Here is a 15,196-nt window from a genome sequence, read left to right as displayed (position 1 = left end):
ATATTAAATGTCACATAGAAGTATTGTTTATAGACAGTAATACTGGTCTGAGACACAAACACACAAACAAAAGTTTTTATTTTATTGCTTATTGTTTATTTAGGTTGCAGTTTGGTTATAACAGGGCTGACCGGAAACTAAGAAAAATCAGGTTGCCCAACGTTTGCTTAAAATGACTGATGAACTGCAATATAGCTTTTATCCACAGGGTTATAACAAATATCTTTTTTTATCACACATTCACAATACTAAAAGTGCAGGAACAATATTCAGAGTATTTCAGCGGAAACGCACAGAAAACACAATTCACATCTGATTTTTCAACACACAGTGACACAATTTTGCTCATGCAAATCAAGCGTCCATTTGTAATATAATCTCCATACTTACATATGTGTATTGTATGTGGTTCAAAGTTAAGTCACTTAACTGAAATGTTTATGTTCTTAAAAACCTTTTCAAACCTTCTGAAGGGTATATGAGTAAATGTAATAAAACTCACAGTTTTTTACAGACAAAAATATCAGTAAATAATAAAAATTTTATTACAAAACTACATTTGTGTTTTAAAACATGTCCAAATGATGAGGAAAAGGAAGACAATGAGAGCCCATAATTGATAGGAACTGCTTGATAAAATGACAAGACTGAATTCTCTTTAGCACTGAAGGTGCAAAATATTATAGTTTTTGTTAGTTAATTGATTTTTTGGTAACATCGTAATTCAAAGTTACATTTGCGTTTTATATAGTTTTGATGAGTTCCCAAATGTGAAAAAATATGAAAGAATAAGTTAGTCACCCTAAACAGTTTTGAACGGTAGCCTTATATTTAAATATATCTATACTGTACACACAATAGCAAACTCTTTGAACACCATAACATAACAACAGACATAGCAGACGAAAATAACATACAGTAGATTCAAAGAAAGTGGCACAAAACACTAGGCAGTTTGCTTGTATCACCACATAGAACCCTGAAGAAACATCAGCTCCATCACATGGTCACAACAATGAAAAGCTCAACAGCACAGACTGAAACAGAGATCAGGACCGAACTATGACCTTTCACAGAGAATATTCTTGCCCTTCCACCTGTCAGTGGTTTGTTTACTTTGAGCCTTCTTGATTTCATTAGTTTGCCTGGACTAGTTTTGGTCCCACTGCAACACCATTACAGTCTAAAATGTACTGCAGGCAACCCTGGGGGGGAGCTTTCTGTGGTGGGCCATTCTTTGCGTCAACCAGGGCGTCCTTTTCGACAGCATTCTGAAAGACCCAAACATAACCGATCTCATGCGAAACGTCTGAGGTGATAATAGTTTATTCTGTGTTATGATGTGTTACCTGTCTCGATTGAATGGCGGTATGTCTTTTGGGGTTCTGTGCTGTAACGTGGTTCATTTTGGCAAGGACCAGGTCCGCAATAAGCAGCTGGTCTTCTGCTTGATGATCACCCACCAACGGCATAGACGAACCCATTACCTAATAAAAATGCTATTGTTAGTAATATTATAAAAAGCAAATTGTTAAAAACGTTAATTAGTGGTTCTGTCTATACTGAAAGACCTGTAAAACCTTTGACATCTTTTGACAAATGTTTTCTTTTATCATGATACATCATTTTGTCAAATCTGAATAAACCACATACCTCAGTAATATAATCTTTTCCATCTTTGCCATGAATGGCTTTGACAGCGCAAATTTCAAGGCCCCCAAAAATCTCACAACAGGTATCTACCCAAAGCTTATACCTACAGAAACCATAACAAACTTTTAATACTGGGCATAAATGTTGTAACAGCGTTTTTTTTACATTTTGAGGGAGTAAATAGTTTACCTGGGTGTCATTGCCACCTGCTCCACCATGGCAGTGCCAGCGTTGGTCTTCCAGTTGCCCGAGATGGATGTGCTCCTATAAAAAGAGAAGAATACATCTGTTTGGAGCAGAATTTAGCCAAACATGTCTGTACGGTAAATTCTACAGACTAGCAGGGATTCCTCACATGTAGGCCTTGTAACCATTTCCAATCTTCTGAATCCTGATGTCATATTTGGGATCAATGAATGGTTCACATGTGCTGTAGGTCTGAGTGATGGCAACCACACTAGCTATGTCCTGAAACTTTGAGTGGTTCTCCACTTTCACCTTAACAACGCAGACAGTTAGATCACATTCTTAACATAAACATCTGCATCTCTTTTTTACAGCCACTGCATCAGTTTAAACGTTTACCTTCCCCACGCCAGAGTGAGCGTGGCCGATTTTCACCACTACTGGAAATACTGGCATGGTCACCTGGTTTGATTCGAAGAGTTTAGTCATTTCTGATATCAGCTTCATTAAATGCCATGAGCGTGGGTTTAATTTCTTACCATTTCTTTATAGTTAGGATAGAACGTCTGTTCAATCAATGGGAATTTCTCATGTCCCAGTTTCTTAAACGTGCTGATCAGCCGAGCAAACTGCAAAGAACAGATGAATTTGGAGGGGTTAGTTAGATCAGACATCTTACTTAGGTCATGTGATGTCATCTTGTCACACCTACCGCCCACGGCTTGTCACACAGGTTGTAGACGGACTCCAAAGAGTTGATGCTGGGAATGCCAGCATACTGCAGGCCTATTATTAGATTACGAAAGTCTTCGTTGTCTGTCATGCTGAAAGCGTGTTGTCGGATCAGGACAAAGTCAGGCATAAATGACCTGTAAGGACATATGACACGTACATGTGACACACGTGCTTCACTAGGAAGGTGGTGTGCATAAAATCAATATTCAAATCCAATAATTAATAATAACGGATACAAGCCAAAAAAGAAACTTGCATCTGTTGTCATTTTAAAAGCTATGACCATCGAAAGCATACACTTTTCAATATTTATACTACTATTCACCCCCATAAAGAGCTGGAAATAGAAAAGACTCTGGGATGGTTCAGGACAGATCTTCAAGGGAGGACAGAGTCTCATGTGGAGGATTTCATTTTTATATGAGCTATGCAGTGCAAATTTCAAATACAATTTTGGCAAGAGGAATTGAAAATGCCGAAACGCATTAAGCAACCACTTTTATATTGTTTTAATGACTTGGCCCAATTTATTAAAGATCTTTTACACTTTACCATTTAAGTGCCATGAAATACTTTGTTGTTTCCTCATTTTCTCTCAATGAGCACCAAGGACTGTGTATTGAGCTGAATGTATTGTTACACCTATAATAAATATAGTTCTGTCATGACAACTCTCGGAGGGTTTAGCATGGTAGTGTACATGACCTAGAAATGAATTTGATCTTGGCTGAATGGATCTGCTACGTTGCTTCTGCTGTGGAGGCAGCAGGAGCAAGTACAGAGACTTGCTACTGCCAACACAACCACAACATGCTGCTGTGTGCAAGTAAGAATGCTACTGCTGCACATATAACATATATGAATAAACCCTGTATAGCCTATATTTCACCTTGTAGCAGATCTATACAGGTGGAGCAGGGGAAGGAGGAGGGATTCTGAAGCGTGCTGCACTGCTACGACAATCACTTGCCAAATTTAAACTTCGGTCAGCAAGCTCATTGGCTGCTGATACAGAAAAAAACAATCAGCGCCGTGTGTTAAAGTTATTATGATAGATTGGTTTAGACTATAAGACTGCGTCATCTAGAGTTTCATGCCAGAACTTGTCTTTCATTGGATTTGTCTGCATCTATGAATATATAAAAATTGTCCTAAACTACTGCCAGTGATGCCATTTCCGTCACTGGTTATGACCAAAGCTATAAGCAATGTGTTTCCAGTAATGGCACTTTCAATAATGAATTAACTTTACTGTGAAGCTGCTATGAAACAATCTGTAGTCTATGGTAGTCTATTTGACATATTTATGTGACATTTCTTTCTATACACATTTTTAAGTGACAAAGGTGTGATGGTGTTGTGTGTTGTTTCGTATTGTGACAAAAATGCGGGACATCATCATAGTTTTGAATTTGGTTGTATAAATATTTTAAAGTACCATAAATAAAGTTTGTTATGTTAATTTTAGTTAATGTTTTAGCAATTTTGGTGTATGTTTTTGTCATTTTGTTAATGTTTTTACTATTTTTATAAATAAGCTATATATGTTATTTATGTTTTTATGTTGCTATATAATTATTATTATTTTTTAGTTTTTTATAATCTTAGTGCTTTAAACTTATTTTAGTTTTTTTTGGAGGAAACTTTAAAAATTGTAATTAAGTTGAAGCTTTATTATTAATTTTTAGGTCAATGTTTTATTTTATTTCAATGAACGGGACGTTTAAAAAAAATGTTTAGTAAACTAAAATAATCTTTAACTTGGAAGCCTGGCCATTGGACAGTCAATATACTCGCACCTCCACAAATGTCATGTAGAGATAAAAATGGACGTCAACAGTAATATTCAATAAAAATTGTCAATTTTGGTTTTATGGTGAATGTGATAGTTTTTTCATGTTATTAATAGAAGGGATTAAAAATCGTTAGCAATACTTTTGATTATAATTTAGAAAAGTTTTTTGGATGTGCCTCTGAGGGCTTAAAGAAATGAAGAAAAGCTGTAAACCCATCGTGTAATTACACAGAGCACCGCTGTCTCACTGACAAGACAAACACATTATTACATCGGAGGATAATGATACAGTTCTCATGTGTGACACATCCAATCAGTTCTGCTTCAAAGGGCTTCATTAGCTTTCCTGTTGATTGAAGCTTGAGAGATTTTGCTGGCTGGTATTGCACATATCACAACAGATTACAGATATTGATATTATTTGGATAATATACAATATTTATTTCACTTTATCTCAGCTGGTTGCACATTTGAATTAGGGGAACTAGGTTTAGTGTTGATAAACTGAACAGTTAGATGTGATTTATGAAAGCTCACCTGATAGTCTGATTTCCATTCTGTACAGCCACATTACATGACCCATTAGCATATGCCACAACACTGATGTCAGCAAACTCAGCCTGAAACAAGAGAATGAATGGGTGAATCCAGCCAGCAATCAGTCAATCAATCGGTCAAATGAAACAAGGCAACACAAATGAACACACTTAATGAACTCACCTGTTCAACTTTGATATCATACTCTCCATTTACTTTATTCCCTTTGAAGAGTTTGGCCCTGTGAAAAATAAGAAAACTAGAAATAAATAAAAGACATATCCACATATCCATATGTTTGGAGATGGGTATGCTCTGTTCATGAGAGGTTATTGTTATTTGATATTTGGCAAATATTTCTCAAGCAGACTGAACATCAAAATTTAAAAAATATATATATCACGATATACGTAATATGTAATCTAGCAATTTCTTTATTCGTCTCAGTAACATGATTTTGCAACAATTACACAACCCATTTTTTTCAACTAATTCTGATAAACACCAATGAGATTACAGAAACAGAGAGCAAATGGAAGCTTTTGCTCAAATGTTCAACTTCATATATGTTTGTCCTATAAATAAAAAGACAACAGATGATGTGTGATGTCAATGTAAGCATTTCTTATAAATTGATCTGAGCTATGCATGCTCATTTTCAGCTGTTTAATCTTACCATATGATAACAAAAGAGCAACATCTGATTAATTCAGTTATCGTGGAATGTGACAGGCTATGACATAGCAAGTCTTTTATATCCATTTCATTTATCCAAAGCGATTTAAATTGCATTATCCTATACATCTGTTTCTATGTATGTGCAATCCCCTGTGATCGAACCCACAACCTTGGCGTTGTTAGCGCCATGCTCTTATCACTGAGCTACATACAGTTCACAACACGTTTGTTTGTACACAGCTGATGACGTGTTTTACATTGATGTCAACGATTTGTGACTCAAAGAAATGGAGAGTGAATAATTTATCTTGGCTTAAAATCACTACTGAATGCAGGATGCATCCCAATGCCTAAAATCTTATTTTCTAAACACCTGCCAAACACATCATGTTGTTCTTATTTCATTTGCCTGCTCTAGGTGACATTTAGTAAAAGTATACAATACAAGAATGATAATATTCTCAACTAATTGTTAAAATATATTATTTATTGGTCTTTTTATTAATATTTCCCTGAGGTATTTATTTCAGATTCTGAATGTTAAACAAAACTGAATATCCAGTATAACAGACATTATTAAACTGGACATTCATCAAGATCATGCACTGTGTTATTTAGTGCATAATGATGACCATTAATACTAGTAAATGTCTTATTGTATTATTAGGTTATTTTACTGTCATAGTGTTTCTTAATAACAAAATTGTACAAGTTATTTAAATTAGGTTTGGTTTGGTTAAAACTAGAAGTATCTTAGACAAACCAGACAAACCTCTAAACTCAGTTAAAGTATAAATTATAGTTGTGTGGTGTAGTGCAGTATTGTATAGTGTAAGAAGGTCCCGTATAAATGCTGGCAATAGGAAGGTGGCATTATGCCCAGCAGTCTGGTTACTATGGTGACCAGCTATAAGCACATGTATTTAAGAGAGCTGCAGTAGAATAAGTGCAGCCAAACTGGATGTAGGCGCCCCGCTTCCAATATGACACATACTGTAGAGTTGCCAAAAAAATATATAAAGTATAGCAAAAGACAAATACATATCTAAAGGGATAGTTCACCTAAAAAAAAAATACTTTCATTATTTCTTCAACCTTGAATGACATATTGAAAACCTGTTTGACTTATTTTATTCTGTGGAAGAAAGAAAGGATTTTGAGTCCATAAAATTGATGTCAATGTTCTTCGTCTGGTGAAACCTTTTTCTTGAGTCCAAAATTGTGTTATTGTGAGCATTCTTTAAAGAGTGGCTGGTTGTTCATTTATCCTCATCCACGCTGAATGTTTATTCTTCTGCCAAAGCGCCAAAACATATTTAATTTAATTGCATATATGGGGTGCCATAAGTCTTATTGTTCATATACGGTCTAAAATATTTACCATAATAAAGTCTTTCCCAAAGCACAACCTTCTCCAAACTGAGACTTTACCATTGTACGGTTGAAACCGTGGCACTTGCTCACCAGGTCCACTAGTCAGCCATGTTACATGGGAATCAGAGGCTACACTATAGGCACAGAATGAGCATCTTACACATTTATTAGATTTTACAACCTAGATGTTTCTTTTCTATATTCTCAGATTGTTTATGACGAAATGATTTATCCATGCTCATCATTATTTTTTTCAAATTCATGTTTTCTCACATCCTTAATCAAAAACATTAACTTCCCCTCTTCTTCTCATGACATATGTTGGGGGCGGAGGCCAAGCTTCCAATTTCCAACGATCCAATCAATTCCTAAAGGACAAAATCAAGTCCCGCTTGACAATTCTTCTCCACAGAAAGCGGTTTTACTGTGCTATACGTTACAATGAGGAAGATAACACCAAAAAAACTTCTGTTTCATGCTGAGTTCAACTGAAATACATTTATCTGCATTCACTACTGCTGCGATGTGACATCACAACATCTTTAAATACATGCTTGACTCTGAATACTAAAACTGAATTAGGACAAATACAATGTTCTGAATTACTGCAGAGACACCTTTAAAATCTAAATGTTAAGGAACACACAGGTATAAGGTGGATTAAATAATATCATCACCATTAATACCTGTGTATGATTTATAACAAATTTATAATATTAATTTACAAATAATAATTTTAACTTCCATTCCATAGAGCTCATTCTTATAATTTTTACAAGCATGTGGAATACTCTACCAAAAGAATTAGAGTTTGACCCATTAAAATATGTGGTAGTAAAAAAGTGTCAAATTTTCATAACACAGATAAAGGAACTGAGGTGTTGGCATAACATGGTGGACACTAGGCCAATATATATTCAATACAGTTAGTCTTTAAGTCCTTTAAATCCAGGCAAAAATCTCACTTTTAAGGGGATTTAGTTAATTTTATGTAAGCTTACAGTTTGTTCCAAATATCTAATAGTTCCCACAACAAAACACCATGATTTATTTCAACTATTTTATTAATTTGTAAAATGTGCCATTTCATTGTTTTTTAAAATAAGAAATAATGTTTGTTTAAAGAGGTTAATTTCGCCTGAAATCAAACCCTTGTTGACACTAGACACCCTTGAGGATGTTTGATATCAAATATCACTACAAACATGTCAATTAGAGACATGTGGGTGTCTTATGAAATGATGCTTTTTCTCATTCATGGTAAAAGCATATACTGTATCTTTCCCACCTATTTCCTCAACCCAGAAAATACATATTAAAAAAATGATTTAGACAGCTCAGCACCTATTGATGAAATGTTCTCCAAACACAGTTACACGCCATAAAAAGAACACAATTATCAAGCACTGGTAAAGATAACATTGCTCATACCAGTCGTGTTGCGGTTCGTCGATGACCAGAAGGATTTTGTGTCTCTTGGATGATGCAGGAACGGTGGTTTGCTCCACCAGCCCTGCTGAAGCAGCTGTCTGCTTCACCACATTGGTGATGGAGCTGAAGAATCCGGTTCCTAATGGCTGGGGCTGAATAGGTTTCCTCTCCTGGGCCGGGGAAACCGCAGCTGGTGCTGATGCTGGCACTGGAGGGGGAGGCTGAGGGGGATCTGGCTTCTGCAGGTCTGACATGTAGCCATTGGGCAGGTTGGAAATGAAGGTGCTGTCAGACAGGCGCCTGCGAAGGTAGTTCATGGCTTTAGATGCAAAGGAAGATGTGGAAATCTCAACACCTACATTCAGAGGATTCACCAAGGGATGAGACAACTCAGAGCAGTGAGATGGGATCCCTCCTCGAGTCGCAGTGTTTCAGCCAATCAGACGCCAGCTCTGCGCTCCGCAGCGCTGCATGAGATGAGATGATGCTCTTTCTCTCCCCTCCCCCACACTGCCTCCATCACGTTCATCGTGAGGCTACGAAAATATTATTAAATAAACTGTATAAATAGTAGGAGGATAAAAGCAAATCATACGGTAGTATTCGTGTTTTTTCTCATATATATTAATTTAGAAAAGAGATCAGAGTGGAGGACACGTCCGCGCATGAGCAGACCGAACGCATTCTACTACAGTACTTACTCTGCATCTTGTCCTAGTATAGATCCTTGTGAAAATGTGTAGTGTACACAGACAGACAGACAGACAAACAAACAAACAAACAGTCAGACAGACTGACATCATTGTTGTGCATAAAAATCCATTACTTGTTCAATACCCCAAAATTAATAAAGTAGGAGGTGTACGTCGAGGTCACGTGGTACTAGTTACTTTTCTTTGCGTTGACCGGAATGACCAACCTCGGTTTGCGACATCTGCAGACAAATCGATTTATTTATTTACAGTTTTATAAAGATTGTGGTCACAATTGTGATAATGGTATAAATTAGGAAATTAATTAAATAAAGTCGCGTTCTTAATGTCAACAATTAAAATATATTAAAAAATCTAACGTACTTTTTTCCTGTCAGGCGGAAACGCAATGGTTCTCTTCCCGTCGAGCTGTTAATTTAGCAGTTTTAGCATCACAGATTAATACCATTACACAACAAATTATCCTATGTCTGACATATTAAGTTGCTTTTTTCGTACTACAGTGGATACGGTTAACGTTACGAGTCTGACTTTAAATTACATTTATATTGATAAGTAAATAACTGAAAGTTAGATTTGGAACGTTCGCATCTGACTAACTGAACGAGCTAACAGTTAAACTAGCCTCGTACTAAAAACATTGTAGTTTTGAACACAATTTCGACTTTCAACTGTCATTAAGTGTAGGGTTGCGAATGTCTTTCTGCCCGAAACGCGATGTATGTATCGGTCGCAAAATATGCAAAGCTATGTGGATGTAATTTACATGAGCTGGAGTAAATGATCTGTGAACTGCTTCAAATGTCAAAGTGCTAAAATGGATCTTTTGATCAATCAGTTCATCAATAAAATGAACAATAACAACAGTCGATTTCATTATAACGTTAGTTCATATAAGGGTAAGTGGCTGCACTCACCGCTTTTAAACACACTGAATAAGGAATATTGCATTTTTTTCATGGTTTGTGTAACTTAACATAAGTAACGTTACTACGCCACGCGTTAGTACTCCCTTGCATTGTACCAAGGCAGTACTACATTGTTTTGTCAAATACATTTAAATGCAAAGTGAATAGTATTGTAGATTAATATGGCAATCCTTTAGTACTATTGCCATATAAATCTGAAATCATTACTGAACCTTGCACTTGAGGCATTAGAAACTTCCTGTTTTTTTTTTCTCGATTGGAGTTTTGGGTTCTTCGCCACCGTTTGCATACTGTTTTGGACTATTTTCCTGGCCGGGGGGGCTGCTTTAGAATTAGAATTTTACAGTTCTACATAATTAATATTGCATATAGGAATTTATAGTCTGTTTAATATTTGACCTGTGTTTCCCTCTCCTTTATCTTTAAAGTGTGCGTGTTGATTGTGCGTGTGCGCATCCGTGTGTGTGCGTCCATGTGTGTGTCTATGCATATTGTCTGTGTGTCTGTCTTATGTGTTTTCATCTTTTTCTTGTTTTAACAGGTATAACTTTAATTGTTTTGCTTAAAGTCAATATGTCTCATGTACAGCTACTTTGTAACAATGAAAATGGGGAAAAAGCGCCATATATAAATAAAGTTGGGTTGAGAAAGAATAGGGCAGTTCCATGTAAAACTTAGCATGAGCAAAAAAAGCTTTTCATCTTACTGTTAGTAGTAGGTAACTCAGATGTCAATATTTGGTTATTGAAATACCCGCATAAAACTTAAAGTATGTGTATAGACATACATTTTCGGATGCCTGCCCTGGACTTTCAACAGATATTTAGTAGTTTGTTATTGGTAAAACTGTAAATTAGGGCTGCAGCTATTGATTTATTGAGTAAACGGGTATTCTACTGATTTTTCTATCGATTAATCAGGTATTCAGATAATAAATTAATTTTCTTTATTAAAGAGCAATACTAAATATACAAGAGAAAATAAGATTTATTGCTGGTTTATTAAGGTTTAGGTTTATTGCTGAAATTGCCTCAATGATTTTTTTTATTCAAATTACTAGTTATTCGAGGAATCGTTTCAGCCAGACTGTAAATACATTTTGTACAGAATTTGTGTTTCAGTTTTGACTGCAAATGTCACATCCATAACAATGAAATAGCGCAATAACATAAATGCAGCTTCATTAAAATGTTATTTTATGTGTAACTAAATCACAAACAAAAGAAAACATTAGGTGTGTGTGAGAATGATTCATGTTTATTGATTTATTAACAGATGACTCAGGAGTATCTAGGGTTCATGAGGTAAACCCAGGACCCCCACCTGTGAGCCCAACTAAGAGAAAACACCATGAAGACAGCGATTGTGATGAAGAACAAATGAACAAAATGAGTCGATTACTGGCATTCCAACTGTACGCCTGCTTCCTGCTGTGCTTATAAAGTAATTGCTTTTTATTGGAATATATATCTTTTCTGTCATAATGATTTCATGTGATGTTATTTTTAGGGGAGGTCTTTATGCAAATACTGGAAATCAGGATTCATGGAATTACAGTTCCTTTCAACACACAACTCTCGTTGGTCCTCAAAACCACCATGTGTTCACACCTTTTCCCATTTTTGCGATGGATCAACCTCTTGCATTGTCAAAGCACACCTCAGATTCTGCTAGGAGCACACCTTTGTTACCTGGAACCAACATGGATCGACAGCAGGTCAGACTTCACAGCATGCTTTCTGTACGCTCATATATAGACTAGTGTTCAAAGGTTAAGTTTGACTGGAATGTTTTTCATGATCTTAAAAGATCTTATATTTATATTCTGTATTTTTTATAAAGGTAAACAAATGAGAGTAGAAGAAAGTAAAGCATTCAAGGTCACGCAGAGCCAAACGACAAAAATGATAAAAAAGCAAACTGGCCAAATGATGTACATAAAGCTTGAGTCTGCATTTCGTCATCATATTCATTTTGAGTTACACGTTGTTTATCTCCATGTCTCGGAAGTGGCCTCCCTTATCTAACCAGTGGATTTTTATTACGTGATTGACAATTTTTTATATTTTAAATGTGCATTTATAAAGATTTATTTGCTAGGTTTTTATTTTTATTTAGCAAAATTTTGAAGCATGAATTGAATAAACTATTCCCAATAATGGTCCAACAAGCACATCATAACTGACCGCAATGAAAGCAGCCTTGTTTATGTACATCTAAATCTGCATGTTGTTCGCTATTATTTTATGTTTTTAAACACTAAAACAAAAGCAGTGTTTGCCCTTTTTGTGCAATATCAATAGGTATACCCATATAAAGATGGTCTTTAATAAAATCTGCACTTGTTATGTCAGAATCGTCCATCTGTGATCACCTGCGGCCCTGCGAGCAAGCGCTCATGCAGTCTGTCTGGCTGTCATATGTCTCATCACAGCTGCACCTCTGCATCCGCCAACAAGAGCAACGGTAGTCTGTTTATACATCTAAATCAGTGAATGTTCTTATTATCTTCAGAAGTGTGTTTACTCATCACAAATATGTACTGTAGGTTATTTAATAACCTATTTATGTGTGTTAAATATATGTACCTGTAAAATTATAAATGAAATCAAGGCAGAAATAGTGGTTTTATAGAGATGTACATGTCTCTATTCAGTCTTTTGCTTTGTTTTCTTCAGTAAACACCATGTGTGATCCTGTGATAGAGGAACACTTCCGCCGTAGTCTGGGGAACATCTACACAGAGCCCGGCTCTAAATTAGTGTCCATCACAGGCTCAGTTGATGACCACTTCACTAAAGCACTGGGAGACACCTGGTTACAGATCAAATCCAGAGACTGTGGCCCAACAGCACCTGAGCCCAAATCATCATGAGTCATCTTACCACAGTCCTGCGTAAGAATATCACTTGTGAATTGTTTGTCCGTAGTCTGACGTCATGCATCACTGCTTCCAGGTCCAAGCGCTCTATCAGATGCCATAGACAAAAATGCTATGATATAGTTTTGGGCGTGCTGTAAAACTATCAAACAACCTTGATCCTAACCTTTATCTCCATATCGAAATCCCAGATGGCCAGATAGTGATTCATTTTTCTTCATTCTTAAAGAGTAAATATTACAATGTCCTTAAAATTACATTTCATGCCATGTTTAATGTGTGTGAATGTAACAAACAGCAAAGTTATTGAAAAATGAAGTTGACTCTGAATGATGCAAACGAGTGGCCTGTCATTCTAATTTCAGTTAAGGGTCGGATTTTTTGTGCCCGCCTGGGTTCAATGTACGACACTGCACGCGGTAGACCAATTACAGCAGACTAGACCATCTGACAAACAAAATCAGTGTTGGAAGACACAAAGGAGGGGATTAGACAGATGATCGCCTAATTAATGATTTGAGAGTCAGTCAAAAAGCATGGTAATAATAACTGCCCATTATTAGAAAATGAAAGTATTTTTACACTATGTATGAACGTAAACTTGTTGGACACTCAATAAACCAAAGTAAAACCTTAAAAATCACAAATTATTTACTCTTTAATTATAAACATATTGATAGAGATTCCGTGAGCCTAGAGAATGAAATATATTACACTCACAGGTGTTCACTCTAGAGTGAACACTATGAGGTGATAAAAGTTTGGCATTAATAAGTTATATGAATAAATAGTGTTTGTAAATGGCTGTTGAAAATGGAACACTCACGTAAAACAAGTGGATCCTTGGGAACGGTATTCTTTAGCGATATGACCTAACAAGCTGATAGGCACCTTACAGACAAACAAAGTATATATGATGGTCAACCAAAGGACTCTTTAAAATTGTTCAAGACCCATGTGTGTTTCAAATGCAATAAAAGAATCTTCTTTCAGCCACAACATTTGACCTGGACGTGACAGTTCATGAGCTCCAACTTTAGCTTTAGCTGCCTGTAATTCCTGTTTTTAAACTCAAATAGCTGCTATCTGTTGTAGATTTTTTTACTCTCTTTACTTTGAATATATTTTTTGTAAGTAACATTCTCAATAGATCCAACTGCTGGGACAGTGTACGCAATATATTTTTATAACATATTTGTAAGCGTATATGGCTTGGCCTTTGGACAGAGTCTCTATCGGACTGAGTGATGAGCATCTGATGATCAATGCCAATGAAAACGGTTTTTAACCATGTTTCTACTGTCTCTTGATGTTTCATTTTATTCCATTAAATGACTCTTGATGAGAACTTATTTTGAGTGAAGTGGATTAAAAGTGTGATGTGATCAATACAGGCAACATTAACTGTGTCTGAAAGAGTCGTTTTGTGATGTCAATGCAGAATACAAACTATAATTAGCGGTTTCTATTGTAGCAATTTACTTAAGCACACTTGTATTGTGTTTTTGCAGAAAAAATGTTGGTGACCATCATTGCGCTGTGCGTGATATGTTTTTTCAGTATAGATATTTACTCATAAGCCTGTTTGTCTATAATTAGCCGTAGTTCATGTATTTATTTTCTTTTTAGTGTACCTGTCAGACGTTAACATGCTGTAACGAGTACGTGTTGAGAATTTGACATTGATTGACCAAAGTCTCATGAATAGCCTGTTTGACATGGGTAGAGCCAAATTTTGGATAACGGATTCTGAAATTGAGTCCCTTTTGTCCGGTCATTCAAATGCTACATTTATAAAGTTAAAAACTTGACTGAACGCAAGTGTGGTTTGCAAATTTGTTTTTAATAAGACTGTTCTTTAGAAATTCCACTTTTATATTTTTACACTTAATAAAATCACCTTACAGTAAAGACTTGTGTTTCTTGATCTTCCTGTTATTAAAATATTTTCTTCACCCATGCATTCATCAGCGTTTTTCAACAATACCCTTAAGCACCTTTAAAATGTTTTCTTCAGGACACCTGCATTTTTTAAATGTGTAATATATTTCATTTGACTTGGCATGTTGTGGTGAAACCCAGGATTACAAAGACCAGTGGTTCCCAACCTTTTTTCCTTAGGACCCCCACGTACATATATGACAATCGGAGCCCCCCCAACCCTCATATATGTGTGTGTGTATACACACATAATTGCTACTCACACACACACATATATAGATAGTAAATATAAAAAATTAAATAATTTTATTATAAATTAAATGGTTAAGATGAGTAATTTAAA

The 15,196-nt window shown here is 35.8% G+C and overlaps 2 protein-coding genes across 3 annotated transcripts; one reads left to right on the top strand and one right to left on the bottom strand.

Annotated features, from left to right (window-relative positions):
• Positions 1 to 79: 79 nt before the first annotated feature.
• Positions 80 to 9,212, bottom strand: syn2a (synapsin IIa). Of its 2 annotated transcripts, XM_056733133.1 has the most exons (12): positions 9,091 to 9,212; positions 8,390 to 8,925; positions 5,090 to 5,147; positions 4,907 to 4,989; positions 2,552 to 2,708; positions 2,379 to 2,468; positions 2,239 to 2,301; positions 2,009 to 2,151; positions 1,843 to 1,917; positions 1,654 to 1,756; positions 1,350 to 1,487; positions 80 to 1,271 (listed from the first exon to the last, which is right to left on the bottom strand). In XM_056733133.1, the coding sequence occupies exons 2-12, from the start codon at positions 8,704 to 8,706 to the stop codon at positions 1,137 to 1,139; spliced, it is 1,362 nt and encodes a 453-aa protein (XP_056589111.1). In that variant the 5' UTR covers positions 8,707 to 8,925; positions 9,091 to 9,212; the 3' UTR covers positions 80 to 1,136. The 2 variants fall into 2 exon arrangements, with proteins under 2 accessions (XP_056589111.1, XP_056589112.1); XM_056733134.1 differs by lacking the exon at positions 9,091 to 9,212 and having other exon boundaries at positions 8,390 to 8,989.
• Positions 9,213 to 9,308: 96 nt separating this feature from the next.
• On the top strand, positions 9,309 to 14,823 carry vgll4a (vestigial-like family member 4a). Its single transcript, XM_056733135.1, has 5 exons — positions 9,309 to 10,001; positions 11,307 to 11,445; positions 11,541 to 11,748; positions 12,386 to 12,497; positions 12,710 to 14,823. Exons 1-5 carry the CDS (start codon positions 9,920 to 9,922, stop codon positions 12,904 to 12,906), a joined length of 738 nt encoding a protein of 245 aa, XP_056589113.1. The 5' UTR covers positions 9,309 to 9,919; the 3' UTR covers positions 12,907 to 14,823.
• The last annotated feature ends 373 nt before the right edge of the window (positions 14,824 to 15,196 follow it).

This window comes from Triplophysa dalaica, chromosome 20, assembly GCF_015846415.1.
Source record: "Triplophysa dalaica isolate WHDGS20190420 chromosome 20, ASM1584641v1, whole genome shotgun sequence".
In the NCBI taxonomy this organism is placed as follows: Eukaryota; Metazoa; Chordata; class Actinopteri; order Cypriniformes; family Nemacheilidae; genus Triplophysa; species Triplophysa dalaica.
This window is presented reverse-complemented; position numbering and strand designations above follow the sequence as displayed.

Excerpts from the sequence above, each read along its gene's own strand:
- syn2a (XM_056733133.1), bottom strand. The coding sequence starts at position 8,706 with ATGAACTACCTTCGCAGGCGCCTGTCTGACAGCACCTTCATTTCCAAC. Across the intron at positions 4,990-5,089 it reads ATGATATCAAAGTTGAACAG|GCTGAGTTTGCTGACATCAG; the intron begins GTGAGTTCATTA and ends CTCTTGTTTCAG. Across the intron at positions 2,152-2,238 it reads CTCACTCTGGCGTGGGGAAG|GTGAAAGTGGAGAACCACTC; the intron begins GTAAACGTTTAA and ends TGCGTTGTTAAG.
- vgll4a (XM_056733135.1), top strand. The coding sequence starts at position 9,920 with ATGGATCTTTTGATCAATCAGTTCATCAATAAAATGAACAATAACAAC. Across the intron at positions 10,002-11,306 it reads TAACGTTAGTTCATATAAGG|ATGACTCAGGAGTATCTAGG; the intron begins GTAAGTGGCTGC and ends ATTTATTAACAG. Across the intron at positions 11,446-11,540 it reads CGATTACTGGCATTCCAACT|GGGAGGTCTTTATGCAAATA; the intron begins GTACGCCTGCTT and ends TGTTATTTTTAG.